At 48.6% G+C, this 14,661-nt stretch overlaps 1 protein-coding gene across 1 annotated transcript in view; it reads left to right on the top strand.

Moving 5' to 3' along the window:
- sema4c (sema domain, immunoglobulin domain (Ig), transmembrane domain (TM) and short cytoplasmic domain, (semaphorin) 4C) overlaps nucleotides 1-14,370 on the top strand; it is a 65,940-nt gene extending 51,570 nt beyond the window's left edge. Inside the window, exons 10-15 of the mRNA XM_079747945.1 lie at nucleotides 1,681-1,825; nucleotides 2,817-3,030; nucleotides 6,074-6,189; nucleotides 7,749-7,906; nucleotides 8,745-8,836; nucleotides 9,495-14,370. Coding sequence (XP_079604071.1) covers nucleotides 1,681-1,825; nucleotides 2,817-3,030; nucleotides 6,074-6,189; nucleotides 7,749-7,906; nucleotides 8,745-8,836; nucleotides 9,495-10,471 — 1,702 coding nt within the window. The 3' untranslated portion in view covers nucleotides 10,472-14,370. The remainder of the gene's footprint in view (nucleotides 1-1,680; nucleotides 1,826-2,816; nucleotides 3,031-6,073; nucleotides 6,190-7,748; nucleotides 7,907-8,744; nucleotides 8,837-9,494) is intronic.
- Nucleotides 14,371-14,661: the final 291 nt, after the last annotated feature.

Below are 14,661 nucleotides of genomic sequence, written 5' to 3'. Positions count from 1 at the left end.
TGGTTATGGACCCCGTTTTATTGGGCAGGCTCAACGAACAATAATAATAGTGAAGAGGGTACTCACTCAGCTCTTCAGAGAATATCCTTAATACCTTCTCCGGGTCGTGGGGGAGGTGGAGAGGGATTAGTCTTACTCGGAGGGAGAGTTTGGAAACTCGAGGCACCTCCACGTCAGCTTGCTCGCTCTCTCTTTCTCTTTCTCTCTCTCTCTCTCTCTCTCTCTCTCTCTCTCTCTCTCTCTCTTTCTCCCTCTCTCTCATGTGGTCCTTGTCTGTTCTGCGATTAGACACGCTATCTCACAAAGAAAACCTTTTATAAAAGGTACGAGCGCTTACAAAAATCCCTTTTGGCTTGGACGCAGATAAGGTTGTAATTATTGGCCATTATGGAAATGTGGACTCATAAGTTCAAGCCATTGTCTGAATGAATAGACCCTTTTTATGTTACCATCACAAGGTTGTCCTCGGCTCTGACTTTGGACTGATACATTTGTCCGCACAACCCAACCGTGTGACTTCAGCTCACGGCTTTCCTGGAAAGACACAAATCATCTTATTACCCAATTTTTTACCACAGAGGAAATTAAATATGATTATCTGCTCTCAGAGAGTCCCCTTTAAATGTTAAGTATAACACCTGCCTGGCAGTCAACCTGGAGCTATCTGTTAGCTGAAATGTGCTCCGCCCGCACAGATATCATCGTCATGCTTCACAGATACCAGCGGTTCATGATACATGGGGTGACATGTGAGGTTGAACAAAAAACGTGCATCAGAAAGATGCTATAGATCTAACAGTGTGCATGCCTTCACTCTAACACCACCACCACCACCTCCACTGCCATCAGCACCGCCCTGTCTCGCACCATCTTACACATTAGCATCTGTCAAAAGCAGCGTATGGAGAGGAGATCAATTATTTTTTTAAATGTTGGCACCTTGGGATAGATGTTGTCAACACATACAGGGCTTGTTGCTAATTTACAATCCAGCCTTGTTCCGTGCGTGGTTTCCTGAGCGAGTCCCTGGCAATCTTCAGAAATCTCCCAAGCCTTGCAGGAATACTAATGCTCGTACTAAACTCGCCTCTGATGTTTGCTGAGGTGCTGCTGGTGCTTTTATAATGCACCATAGCCTGCCTTGATGTTTGATGTCTCCGCAATCACGGATAATTACAAAACACCTAGCCGTTGCTGTTTATCTTCTACAGCGGGTTTGCAACCGTATCTGGATGAAAGTTGGACACTTAAATTAGCACTTGCGCAGATTATCGATTCTGATCTTTGATTGCTCTCAGCCCCCGTCGGGGAGCGGCAGAGGATGAAAGGGTACCCCTGAGCAAACTGCCAAACGTTTTCATTCTGTGACCCACCTGTGACAGAACTTTTGAACCCGGACCCACCAGCTATATTGAACAGTTAAATGCACAACTCACCCCAATGATGAATGTATAATGAATATATGAATATTTCTCTACGTTTTTCTCTATGTATGAAAAATGCCCCTTTCTGGTCGAGGACTCCTCATTTATATATTTTGTCGGTTTTATTTATAAAAATATTTCCGGCGGCCGGTGAGCCATCTGATTGAATCCCACTATGTCTCCCAGAGGACTCCATGTGGCGTTTACAGCACCAAGTGACATGCTAACCAAACTGGCCGTGCCCTCCGTGTGACAGGGGGGATGTGGACGTGTCGGCCGTGTGCCAGTACCCCATCAGCGACGTGAAGAAGGTGTTCAACGGAGACTACAACGAGTACCAGGACGATTCCCAGAGGTGGACCCGCTACACCGGCCCAGTCCCCAGCCCGAGGCCCGGAGCGGTGAGACACCCGGGGGGGGGGGGGTGTCTGTGTGTCTGTTAGTGTGTTTGTGTGTCTGTCTGTATTTCTGTCTGTCTGTCTGGCTGTGTCTGTGTCTGTGTGTCTGTCTGTCTTGTCTGCCTGCCTGTGTGTGTGTGTGTGTGTGTGTGTGTGTGTGTGTGTGTGTGTGTGTGTGTGTGTGTGTGTGTGTGTGTGTGTGTGTGTGTGTGTGTTTGGATGTGTATTACGACAATAACAGGTGATGGTAATTGTGGATGAAGCTCATGCCTCGATCGACCTCCCTCAGACAGAGCCTATCGACCGTACCTTTCTAAATCAATCTATTTAGCTTTTCCCTCCAAACGAGTTCTGTTGATCATTTGAATACAGCTATTTTCATTTCAATCTTCTCATCATTTCAGAGCTTACACGGGAAGTGTTATTTGGGTTAAGTAGTATTCATCGCTTATGCAGCTTGGATAGGAACAGGAGCATTTCCAGTCCACAACACCAATTCGCACCTCTCTTTCTCCTTTTTAGTTTTTTGTTATGGATCAGGTTTTTTCGTTGTCATACTCTGGCTGCCTTGGACCCATCGCGTGCCAGCTTTTTAATCGAGCTCTTGCTCATAGATGGAGCACCAAACTCACACAGGCAGTCAAGGAATGGAGGGAATATGGATAAAACAAAGAGGAGGAGTGGAGATTGTGGAGGGATAATAAGGATGTGTGCATGGGGGCTGTATCCCAGAGGTGGGTATCATCTCTCAGCCAGACAATAGCAAGACAATGGCTCCAGACAACCATTCCACTAAGCATTTCTCCGACACCAGTCAGCAGGAGAGTGGACGAGAGGACAACACAAGGACTAGGGCTCGAAAAAAAAAAGCAGTAAGGGGGGGTTGTACACAAGAATCTGTGCCAACCCGCGCCGACATCCAGCTCCCACCGCAGCCTAACTAACTCCCCTGCGTCTCCTCCCCTCTTCTCCTCTTTCCTCCTTCGCGGTTCAGTGCATCACAAACTGGCACCGGGAGAATGGCTACAACCGCTCCCTGCAGCTGCCCGACGCCACGCTCAACTTTGCCAAGAAGCACCCGCTGATGGCGGAAGAGGCCCAGGCACGCCCCCTGCTGCTCGCCAAGGGGGTCAACTTCACCCGGCTGGCTGTGGACCGGGTCAGCACCCTGGACCAGCGCTCCTGCAACATGCTCTTCATTGGCACAGGTACGCCCACTGGTACCATACAGGACACTGTATGGTATGGTGACACACCCATGTTCTTGTTTACAGTGGCACCAACGACCCAGCTGGGAGCATGTGAAGGTAACTTCCCCTGGTAGGGTAAAAATATTGTGCGCATTTTATTTGTCTAGCCTTCAAGAGGCTCCGAGGGCTGCACTGGCACTCATTATACGACAACCCCTAACCCTGTAACCTCAAAAGGCCAAGGAAAAGAATACCAGAATCCAAACCAATGAGTAGTGAGGGATCTCTCTATCCACGGATGGTTAGGAGTGTAACCGGTACAGATACATCCCTAACCCTATGACCTCAACAGGCCAAGGAAAATCATACCAAAATCCAAACCCACGAGTAGGAAGTGATCTCACTATCCAGGGATGGTTGGGAGTGTAGATGGTACAGATAATTAGTTGACACTACCTTGGCCGCCACCCCAAATTTTATTTTCAAATCAGATGATCTACATAATCTATTCCTACAGTAAAGTTGCCTATTTTTTATAAGGGAGACAAAGCTGATATATAAATGTATAATCAAATTTTATTTTCAGTTCTTCCGTTTTATTTCTTTCTGTTTCCAGCAATTATTTAATACATTAATTTTAATAAAAGCAAATAGTTTGCAGTAATGAGCAGGAAGCCGGTCACGCTGCCCGGGAGTTTATCTATGTTAAAATATGCAGAAAACTGCTAATTCGAGAAAGAAAAGAAAAAACATTAATTCACTTCAAAAATGTTGAACAAACGAAGAGGTAGCCCTCCAGAAGAGGCCATCAGGATAGGCTTCATTTGAGCTCAACTTAAGTAGCTTATTTCACATGCCCGGGATACATGTTCACGCATCAAAGGAAGTGCGTACGAACGCACCTTTTTAATTAAGCCTGGTAGTCTGTGACCCTCTGCATCCATATGCACACCCCATTTCCCTGTGCTGGTGGAACAGAAAAATCAGCCAACTTTCCCCCAGAACCGATACCTCCATCGGCATCTCTGGGACTGAATATTAAGTAGACATGTGAGTCTGGCAGGGTGGTAGATTCCACGACACGTGCTGTGAATGCTGGACATGCAGCCCTGCCTGGGGGCATTAGGCTCATGCATATAGAACTGCCTCTCTACATATAGGCATGCAGTCCCATACATTGCTATGCAGCCCTGCGTGTAGCCATGTGCGGTCATGCTTACAGCATTGTGAAGTCCTGCATATAGCCATGTGCAGTCTTGAATACAGACATGCGGTGCTGCACATGGAACATGCACCCCTGCATAAAGACGACATGCATCCCTTTCATAAAGACGTGCAGTCCGGTGTACAGAAATGCAGAGCACTGCACTGCGGTGCTTTACCATTCAGCTCACCGCCGTGGCAGCGTCACCGTGGGCCAAACTCAGCATGACAGCAGCCAAATCAGAGCACGCTGTCTGCCAGCCGTGCACGGCCAGGGAGACGAGACATACATGCGCATAGTCAGAGACGCACACGCGCACACACACTGTTACCCACGCATTCACGAGACCAGTCAGCTTCACTTGTGTAGTGTTCCACGGTACCGACTCAACCGGGCCCTTGGCAGACGCTGGCAGTGCCAATTGGGCCGTGGGCTTGATTGGCTATTAGCTGCGGCGCTGTGACAGCTGATACGATGAGTGCAAGAGCAGAAGAGAGAGAGAAAGAGAGAGAGGGAGAGTTCAGTGAGCATTTGTCACTTGTCAAGAGGAGTTCTTGTAAGTAGTCAGGCAGGGCTGCTGGATTGTGCAGGATTATCTTCCAGCGGTCCGCTGGCGCAGAGAGAGGCGTACGTGATGATATGCCTGCTTCTTAAAGGCAAATGGGCCTTTGTGTGTTTGTGTGTGTGCATGTGTTTGTGTGTGTGTGTGTTTGTGTGAGTGGAGGTGTTTCGGTCTGTGTGTGTGTGTGTGTGTGTGTGTGTGTATGCGTGTGTGTGTGCATGTGTGTGTGTATCTGTGTGTGTATGTTTCTGTGTGTGAGTGGAGGTGTCTGTGTGTGTGTGTGTGTGTTAGCTTTATGTTTTATCTGTGACTAAATCAATGCGGTGCAGACAACAGAACAGACCAGGCTCGGTGCGTAACATTGTAGCACACATGCACACATACACACACACACGCACACACACACCCACGCCCACATACCCACACACACACACCCACACCCACACACACAAACACAAATCAAGGTCATTCAACCTGCTGTGTCTCAAACCTCTCTCATCACAGGGATGCAACCCTGTTCCTGATGCCCTACATCAAAAACAGCTCCATCTCTCTCTATCTATGTCTTCTCTCTCATTCTCTTCCCATGTCTCCCTCACTCCTCCAACACACATTCTATTATTACCCAGGTATATTGGGCCATGAGGTTATATTGTATCATCATGGCAATACTGTTCTTATTTTTCTCCTGAACAAGGGCGTACTGAAAGAAAACAAAAGAAGCTAACAGCTCTTTCCTCTCTATCCTGACATCCCCCTCCTCTCTACTCTTCTATAATCCCCTCTCCTCTCCCCTAAATTCCCCTTACCTACCCCTGCCCCACCTCCACTTATATCCCTTCTCCTCTCCCTCCTCATCTATTCTCTACCCCCTCCTCTATTCTCTCTCTCTTCCCTGCTCTCCTCTCCCACCCCTATCTCCTCTCCCTTCTCTCCTCGCCCTTTTATTCTCTCCTCTCCTCATCCCTATCTCCTCTCCCTTCTCTCCTCTCCCCTTTATTCTCTCCTCTCCTCTCCCCACCCCTATCTCCTCTCCCTTCTCTCCTCTCCCCTTTATTCTCTCCTCTCCTCTCCCCATCCCTATCTCCTCTCCCTTCTCTCCTCTCCCCTTTATTCTCTCCTCTCCTCTCCCCATCCCTATCTCCTCTCCCTTCTCTCCTCTCCCCTTTATTCTCTCCTCTCCTCTACATCCCTCTATCTCCTCTCCCTTCTTTCCTTTCCCCTTCCTTCTCTCCTCTCCTCTCCCCTATAAACTCTCCTTTTCCCTGTGTCCTCCCTCACCTCTCCTCCTTCAGCGGACGGATGGCTCCAGCGGGTGGTGGTCCTAGGCTTGGAGGCCCATGTCATCGAGGAGATCCAGCTGTTTGAGACGCCCCAGCCTGTGGACAGCCTCACCATCTCCCACTCTAAGGTGCGTCTCAAGAGGGGAGAGGAGGAGGGGAGGGTGTCATCATGGCTATATTGGGGAATAGCTAGCAAAAGTCTGATGGCAGATCTGCTCAAGTATGGTTGTTGGTTTTTGGGCTTCAGATTCGATCATATATCGATCAATGGTGTCGCTGAAAGCAGGGGTCTGTCAACACGTAATTATTAATAACAGCGAACAGCTAAACAGTTTCATTTAGCAATCAAACACGTCTAGCAGTAGTAAACAGTAAAGTGTTTCCAATCCACACCATGTAGGCTGGTCGCTGTTGAATTACACTTATTACAAACTTCTTCTGAAAGCTTCACCTACTTGTGCATTTCTCTTCGGTAGAATATCTCCTTAACGAAAAAGGAAACAAGGCGTAACTCCTTCACCTTCAGTTTTCAATTTTCGGCTCAGGCTCTATGCCATTCCCGCCTGGTCTCCAAGAAACTGGTTTAATATAGAAGGGCGGCTTGATCCGAGATAACTAACTACCTGACAGGTGTAGCAAAGGGAGTAGCTCAGTTATTGAAATTACCATCATGATCACCTGTCACATGATGACATATAGATCCTTGATTTGAGGACCAAACAGAGATTCAATTCTCAGATTTAGAGAATTCATGGTTTTTCAGAGCTTTGTTTGGAACTCTTATTATAGTAGCTTAGTACTAATTATTAAAAATGTTCCCTCAACCCTCCTTTGGTGGCAGTGACCATTAACATGTCACTTTAGCTCCTAATACCCTGTTATTTCCATTCACACGTTGACAATAACCAGGCAGTCTACACTAGTGTGTGTGCGTCGCCGGTTTGGCCAGAGATTGCCTTTTCATTTTGTCATTGGCCTCTCCCAGCGTCAACTGCGGGCCTCATCAAATCCAAAGCACCCTGAACAATAACAGTAATTACAATCCCATCCGTCACAGTGGGCTACCAAGCCATGAGCCTGTACCCATATCTCAAAAGAAGGGCCATCCTCAGTCGATCCAGCGGCGAGGGACTCTTCTGCCATGGCCACCCCCTTTTCCCCCCCTCTCACCACTTTGGTCCATTGTCCAAGCTTGGCACTGGGTGTCTCTCCCCTGCCTCCCCCCTCCCGTAGCACAATCTCTGCTTATCTCATTAACAACGGCCCACTAGTCACAGCTGCACCAGACAGCTTATCCACAGATTGGATTCAACTTGGAAGGGTGCTGGGTTGGGTAGAGGGTTGAGGATGCGGGGCGGTTGAAGGGTGGTGGGGTATCAGAGCAGACTGTTATTGTAATTGAGAATGATTGTCCCATTATCTGCCCTTGCTCTCTTTCACCGCGTCTTCCCTCGGTGTGTCACCGTGTCTTTCTTTCGGCTTCGTTGCGTTCCTTCTTCTGTCTTGGTCGGGGCACACCCCTGAATCTGTTTTTTTAATCATCTTCATTATCTGTCCCTGTCTCTGTCTCTGTCTCTCTCTCTCTCTCTCTCTCTCTCTCTCTCTCTCTCTCTCTCTCTCTCTCTCTCTCTTTCTCTCTCTCTCTCTCTCTCTCTCTCTCTCACTCTCCCTCTCTCTTGCTCTGTAGAAGTATTTGTACATCGGCTCTCGTTCGGAGGTTCTCCAGCTGCCCTTGGCTAACTGCAGCCGCTATCAGTCTCAGCCAGACTGTCTGCTGGCCCGGGACCCCTACTGTGCCTGGGACAGCGAGGGTCGCGCCTGCGTCCGCATTGACCTTCACCGCGGGTGAGCCTCGCAACATGCAACACACATCACGCATTACACGGTGCGTCACAGCTGCCTACCTACTCTGGTACCAGGCGAAGGTGAAATGGTAATAGGGAGGGAGATATGTGTGGGCACATGTTTCTCATTCCCCTCCTCTAATGTTCTGCTGCTTCGCCCTTCTTTTTTAATTTTCTCTCTTTCTCTCAAGATTCAAGATTCAAAGTGCTTAGTTGGCATGGAAAGAGTACCTTGACATTGCTGAAGCACAAAAAGTAGATCAGTAGATTCGACAGGAAATTAAATTATTATGGTAAATTATTAACAATTATATAAAACTGCTGAAAAATATCAAACAATACCAGTCTTACTGTGTGTATGTATCACGAAAGTAGGAAAATATTGTTGACTCTCTCTCTCGCTTGGTGCCATCTTCTTTCCCGTTGTCTCTTCCTCCTACACACAGGGTTATAAACTAATGAGGGGTCTGGCGAAAGATCACAGTAGAGAAATGTTTTTCTTATCTGGTTAAACGTTTGTATACAAAATGACCTTTCTGATGTGATATAATGAAGCCAAAGTCCAAATGTAAATTCTGAAATTACTCGTAAAAAATATGTTTCTTGGTCATGACCTATCTGCTTTCTTTAAACTATTTACATTAGTTGTATAAGTAAGAAGCCTGAGGATAAAATGATGTACTCATTGCATGCACAATATTCTTCGGCTATTGCATTCTACTTCTATTCTCTTCCACGGAAACACCATCTGTGATGACCCCATCCCCACCACATGTCCGCCCGCTTTCAGGACGATTTGGTTCCACTTTCTGATGCATTTCCTCCCCTCCACACCCCAGGTCCACATCCTCCCTGTCCCAGGACCTCATGTTGGAGCGCTTCAGCCGGGGCAAGGCCAAGTTTGACAAGCCCGTCTCCATCCCTAGCCCAGGTGAGCACAGCCCCAGGGTCCTGACAGGCACCCCCTGCTGGTGGAAGACCGGTAGTAACGGGAGGGCTCGTGGAGGCGGATGAGCCAGGGGTTGCTGGGTGGTGATGGTGGGGGTAATGGTGTAGGGAAGCCGGGGAGGCTCAGCGTTGAAGGGAATGGATTCATACATTCGGTTTGAGTGGAATAAAATTGATTTAAGCAGGGAAGAGCCCGAGAGCGATGTGGTGAATATGAAGTCAGAACCAGTCACCCGAGACACTAACTCCTTCCTTCCATTTATGTGTTCTACTACCACCTCCCACCCTCTCCCTCTCCCTATCTCTCTCCCTCTCTCTCTCTCTCTCTCTCTCTCTCCCTCTCTCTCCATCCCTCTCTCTCTCTCTCTCTCTCTCTCTCTCTTTCTAACTCCCTCTCTCTCTCTCTTACTCCCTCTCTCTCTCTTTCTCTCTCTCTCTCTTTCTAACTCCCTCTCTCTCTCTAACTCCCTCTCTCTCTCTTTCTCTCTCTCTCTCTCTCCCTCCCTCTCTCCCTCTCTCCCTCTCTCTCCATCCCTCTCTCTCTCTCTCTCTCTCTAACTCCCTCTCTTTCTCTCTCTCTCTCTCTCTCTCCCTCCCTCTCTCCCTCTCTCCCTCTCTCTCCGTCCCTTTCTCCTCTGCAGACCACTCGCGGCTCCGTAACGTGACGGTGGTGGTGGGCTCGGACATGGTGCTGCCGTGCCACCTGGTGTCCAACCTGGCCCAGCCCTTCTGGGTCCTCAACGACCGCGAGCTCCAACTGGGGGACCCCGAGTCCGGGGGGGCCCGATTCGACCGGGCCCTCAGAGCCCTCGTGGTCCCCGACGCGGGCCAGACGCAGGCGGGCCGCTACGTGTGCTACTCGGAGGAGCAGGGGGTCAAGTTCCAGACGGAGCGCTACCAGGTGGCGGTGGTGGCCAGCGCGCCCGTCTTCATGGAGGCCCGGGCCCCCGACGGCAGCATGGGTCTGTTCTGGGTCCTGGTCATCACGCTGGGCGCCGCCTGCCTGCTGCTCCTGGTGGTGGCGCTCTACCTCCGCCGGAGACTGAAGCTGGCCCTGGGCAAGGGGGCGGACATGAAGCCCCTGGAGAGCACGCTGGTGTACCCCATCACCCTGCCCAAGGAGCCGCCCACCTTCGTGCCCAGCAAGATGCCCACCGACGAGGACCGCTTCTGGGAGACGGGCGCCAACTACTACTACTCGGACGGCTCCCTGAAGATCGTGCCGGGCCACGCGCTGGGCCCCAGCAGCCTGAGCAGCGTGCCGTCGCCCAGCGCCATCCCCGGCCAGCCCATTCACTCCCCCAGCCGTCTCAGCCTCACCAACATCCGGGGCTCCGGGAGCAACGGCTACATGCGGCTCAACCTGAGCGCGGCGGCGGGAGACGAGCGGGCTGGCGTGGCTGGCGCTGGCGGCGGCGGGCTGGGAGGCGGGCTGAGCGGCGGCCTGGCCGGTCTGACGGGGCTGGGGAGTGGGAGTGGCGCCGGGGGAGGGGGCGGTGGGAGCAGTGCGGGCGGAGGGGGGAGCGACTACTCCAGCCCCTTTAAGGAGGAGCTGCGCCGCACGCTGCAGCAGAGGAGCGTGCTGCCGGACGCCAACCCGGAGGAGTCCTCCGTTTAGGGGCGGACCCGCGCCGTGCCCCCCCCGCTCCCCCACACACCCCCAAGAACCACCCTCCGTACGGCCCAGAGGGATAGAGGAGACCAGGCAACAAACCTACCTCCTTCGTCCCCCCGGAATTTGTTTGAGAGAACGCCGCGGCGTTTCTCTCTCTCTCTCCCTCTCTCTCTCTCTCTCCCTCTCTCTCTCTCTCTGTCTCTCTCGCGCTCTCGATCGACCACGCTTTCTGGTAACGGCGTAACCCCCACCCCCCCCCCTCCCGCTTGATGGCTCTCCCCCCACCAACGCCTCTTTTGCTCCATGACTTGGCTCACTCTGTTATTAATAAAACTCATAGCATGTTAATAGACACACACACACACACACACTGAGTTCTCCTGTAGTCATCGTGTTCTGGGAACCAACGCCGTTTCCACGTTTTCAATTTTTTTACCTTTAACTGCTTACACTGTGCAGCCTCCAGTTGTGTAAATTGTGTTTACTATGAAGAAGAAAAGAAAAAAAACGATTGAATACAGATGAGGACACTTTGAGCATGGAAATCAAGCTAGATTATCTTATTTATTTTCTGGAGGCCACCTGGTGTCCTTCGGGTTGAGGGGACCAATGGAGGGGATCGTGGACCCTGTGCAGGGACATGGGACGAGAGACAAATGCGATGGATAGAGAAAAAAAGAAACAAAAATGCCATTTTGGCTTGCGCTTCTGCCCCGGTTCCCCCTGAGACTTTGAAACTTTCTGCACTTAAAAAATGGGAGGGGCTTCCTCCCTTTGGTTTTTTGTATTTGTGAGAACTAAGAGACGATTGAGAGAGAGAGGTTTAAAAAACAAAAAACAAGAGAAGATGAATCTCCAAGCGAGACGACAATCACGTCCACGTCTAAGGAGTATTTCCTGGGCTGCACGGAGGCAACAGGATGAAGCGACATAAGGAGAGAGAGACAGATGTGGAGGAGCGACAACAAAGAAGAACGCGGAAGGAGTTACTGAAACGACAAAAGAAGAGTCCCACGAGAGAAAAGACTCGAATGAAGGATAAACTCTCTAGAATCTTTACTTTTCTTCTGGATTTGTATGTTTTTCACTTTGTTATTCCCTCCCCCTCTGTGATGAAGGCCCCCCCGCGTCCTACCTTTCAGCTTTCATTTGTTGTGAGGAGGTCAGTTTGATGGTTGGGGGTCTTTTATCTCTTTCGACGGATGACAAAAGTGTTCTACTAGCAGTGAGTCAGTGGCGGCACCCGCTCTGGCTCTCCTACTCTGGCCCTCCTCTGCCCTCCTCCTCCAGCCCTACCCTTTCACCCCACCCCTGGTGTGTGTGTGTGTGTGTGTGTGTGTGCGTGCGTGTGCGTGCGTGCGTGCGTGTTTGTGTGCGTGCGTGCGTGCGTGAGTGCTTGTGTGCGTGAGTGCCTGGGTGTGTGAGTGCTTTGGTCTGTGAGCATTTCGCAGGGCCAGATTGTGAGGACAGACACTAACAATTCCCTGCACACTAGCCTTCAAACACACATTTAGGGGCACAATAAATTACAAGGGCACTGCAGACGACATTTATTAGAGACTGTGTGAAATAGGGAGCTGTCTGCAGCTTGTTTTTGTTTAGTTTCTTTTCCTCTTGTTCGTTCCTTACGAGACACGTACCCTCCTAATAGAAAAAAAAAAGAAACAGAGACAGAACCAGAAGGTTATTCGAAGGCGGCTCTCTGAAGGAGGCCTCTAACTGCACACCTTTTAATTTGAAGCCGGGCTGACGTTAAGGCGCCGGCCTGCGTCAGGAGAATGTAGGTGAGCGCTCAGCACTGCGACGGCTGTGGATGTCTTAATAAGTGCTTTATACTTTGTCTGTCTGGAGCCGGTGCTTTCACTGCCAAAAGAAAGGAGCCCTCCACCCCTTCTCCCGCCCCCACACCACCAACCCCACCCAACCCACCCCCTTCTCCTCTTATTGCATTCTCATGATGGCCCGGGGAGGGACCTTTCAAGGACCAGAGTGGGTGTCTCCCTGACGGGACTTAGAGCTGGATCGCAACGTGACCCCCATGTACAACCCCCCCCTTGACCCCTTTTTGTTCCTTTACCGAGTCCCAGCGACTGCCCTGGGGCCACTGTGGAAAGACAGAGGAATGGATGAGCACTGTTAACACACACACATACACACACACAAACATACACACGCATACACATATACACACACAAACACTTACACTTGCACACACACACACACACACAAATTACAGTTTCATCAATGGACAGGCGATGTTGCAGTAGGTTCATGTTGACAGTCTGATCCATAAATGACCCGAGTACTCCATGGCTTCAGGCCGGATCAGAGGGGATCTAAACCCCAGAGGGGGTCGGACCCCCAGATGGGATCTGATATAGGCTGCGGCGTGATTCACATGGAAAGATGTGAAGCTAAAACCTGTTCTACAAAAACTTACTTTTGTCAACTTTTTTTTATTCCTTACTGAATGTAATGTAAAGAACTCAAGTAAGCAAGAAAGAAAGATACTTTGCTCTTCAAACAGCGGTGGAAATGTCAAAGACTTTGACGACTTTGTTCTGATAACAATAGACCATACGCTATGATATGTCTGCCGAGATGACCTTCTCCGAAAGGACTGAACACTACAGTGTTATAAAGTCATTCTGTGCCTGATCTGAGTTTTTGCTCCCAAAGTGTGATGACACGTTTTTTCAGTTTTGAATCTTCTTCCAGAGACTCTTCCGTCGAGGATGAGGGGTGGAGCCCCCAAAATGCATGGAAAAGATGGATGTTCCTTTTTTTTTTATTTGCCCAACCATGTAGACTGTAGAGACAGCGAAAGAAGATGTAGAATATTTAGATATGATCCCAAAGGTCAGAGGTATCCCCGCGATCTGAGCATCCTATTCTCCTTGCATGATCCTCGTTAAACATAGAACTTTGCATCTGTCATGAAACCGCCTTCGGTGACCCATTTTATTTTCCCGGACTTTGATGACCATTGATGTTTGTGAACACTAATGTTCTGACTTTGAAGAAACAAAATATTTTATTGTTCTAAGGTTGTACATTAACTTAACGGTTCCCTCGATATTTTCCTTTCATCGTGCCTCTTCACCTTTTGGATAAGCCAAAGTAGACTGCAGTTGCTTCTAGGCGTTTAGGTTTCTGTATAATTTGAGTTGATTCTAACTAATTATGTACGTCAGCCTCAGCCGTCCGTCCACTTTGTAAAGCTGAGCTGACGTTTGCAACCTCTCTTTGAATTTCAGCTGGGTTTCTTGTCAAAGAACATAAACGGTTTCCTGTTTGCTTCCTGTTTACATGTCCTTACACTAATATTGCTTGACTCCAATTCCTTATCTTTATACCAAATTTCTGAAAAAAAAGCAGCATCTCTCAAACCAAATAAGGACTGTCCTTTAAATTGAAAGGATGTAGGACAAGCCCCTTTATTAGACGCAGATCACAGAGTGCCCCCACTGCTCACCTTCTCAAAGAAGAACCCTCAAAGCAGCAGCCTACACTGCATTGGCTGTTAAGTGCAACAGTGGTCCAACCTGGTTTATATGAGGTTGTGTCTGAGGATAATTTAAAGAAATATGATTAGGCTTTTTTTCATATTTTGTTTTATGAAAATCAACATAGTAATTGTTTTCAAAGGGTAACAAGCTTGAAAAAATTGCATGTGTGATGTTCTTTATCTGCTCGGTTGTCTTTGGTTAATTTAATCTTTGCTCGCAACGATTTCTCTGTCACACAGCTTTAAGTGTCTGTTGTTTTTTTTCTTTTCTTTTTGCTGTTTTAGTATGTATTTGTCTATTATTCGCTCCATTTTTGCTTGTTGGATTTTTTTTTTTTTTTTTAAGTATGTTAAGTAACTTATTTCGCTTGTACAAACATGTTGATATTTATTATCATTGTACATATGTCCTTATTTTTTATATGTGTATATATACACAAATAAAATTAGAGATATACTCACTTTTTGTTGGGTGGTTTGATTGGGCTCATATATGAATCAATTGCGCACATGTTAATGAAACAAAGATGTTAGATACTTACTGACTGAAATTTATTCATTGCACTGGTCTAATTAATAACAAACTTGAAATGAATGGATTCTCTTTTGATTAAATATCATGTAATTTCTACATTTTGGGCTTAAAATGTGTGGCTGTTAGGTAAGGGACAGTAACAGAAATCCA

The sequence above is a fragment of the Pollachius pollachius genome (assembly GCF_949987615.1).
Source record: "Pollachius pollachius genome assembly, chromosome: 1".
NCBI classification, from domain to species: Eukaryota; Metazoa; Chordata; class Actinopteri; order Gadiformes; family Gadidae; genus Pollachius; species Pollachius pollachius.
This window is presented reverse-complemented; position numbering and strand designations above follow the sequence as displayed.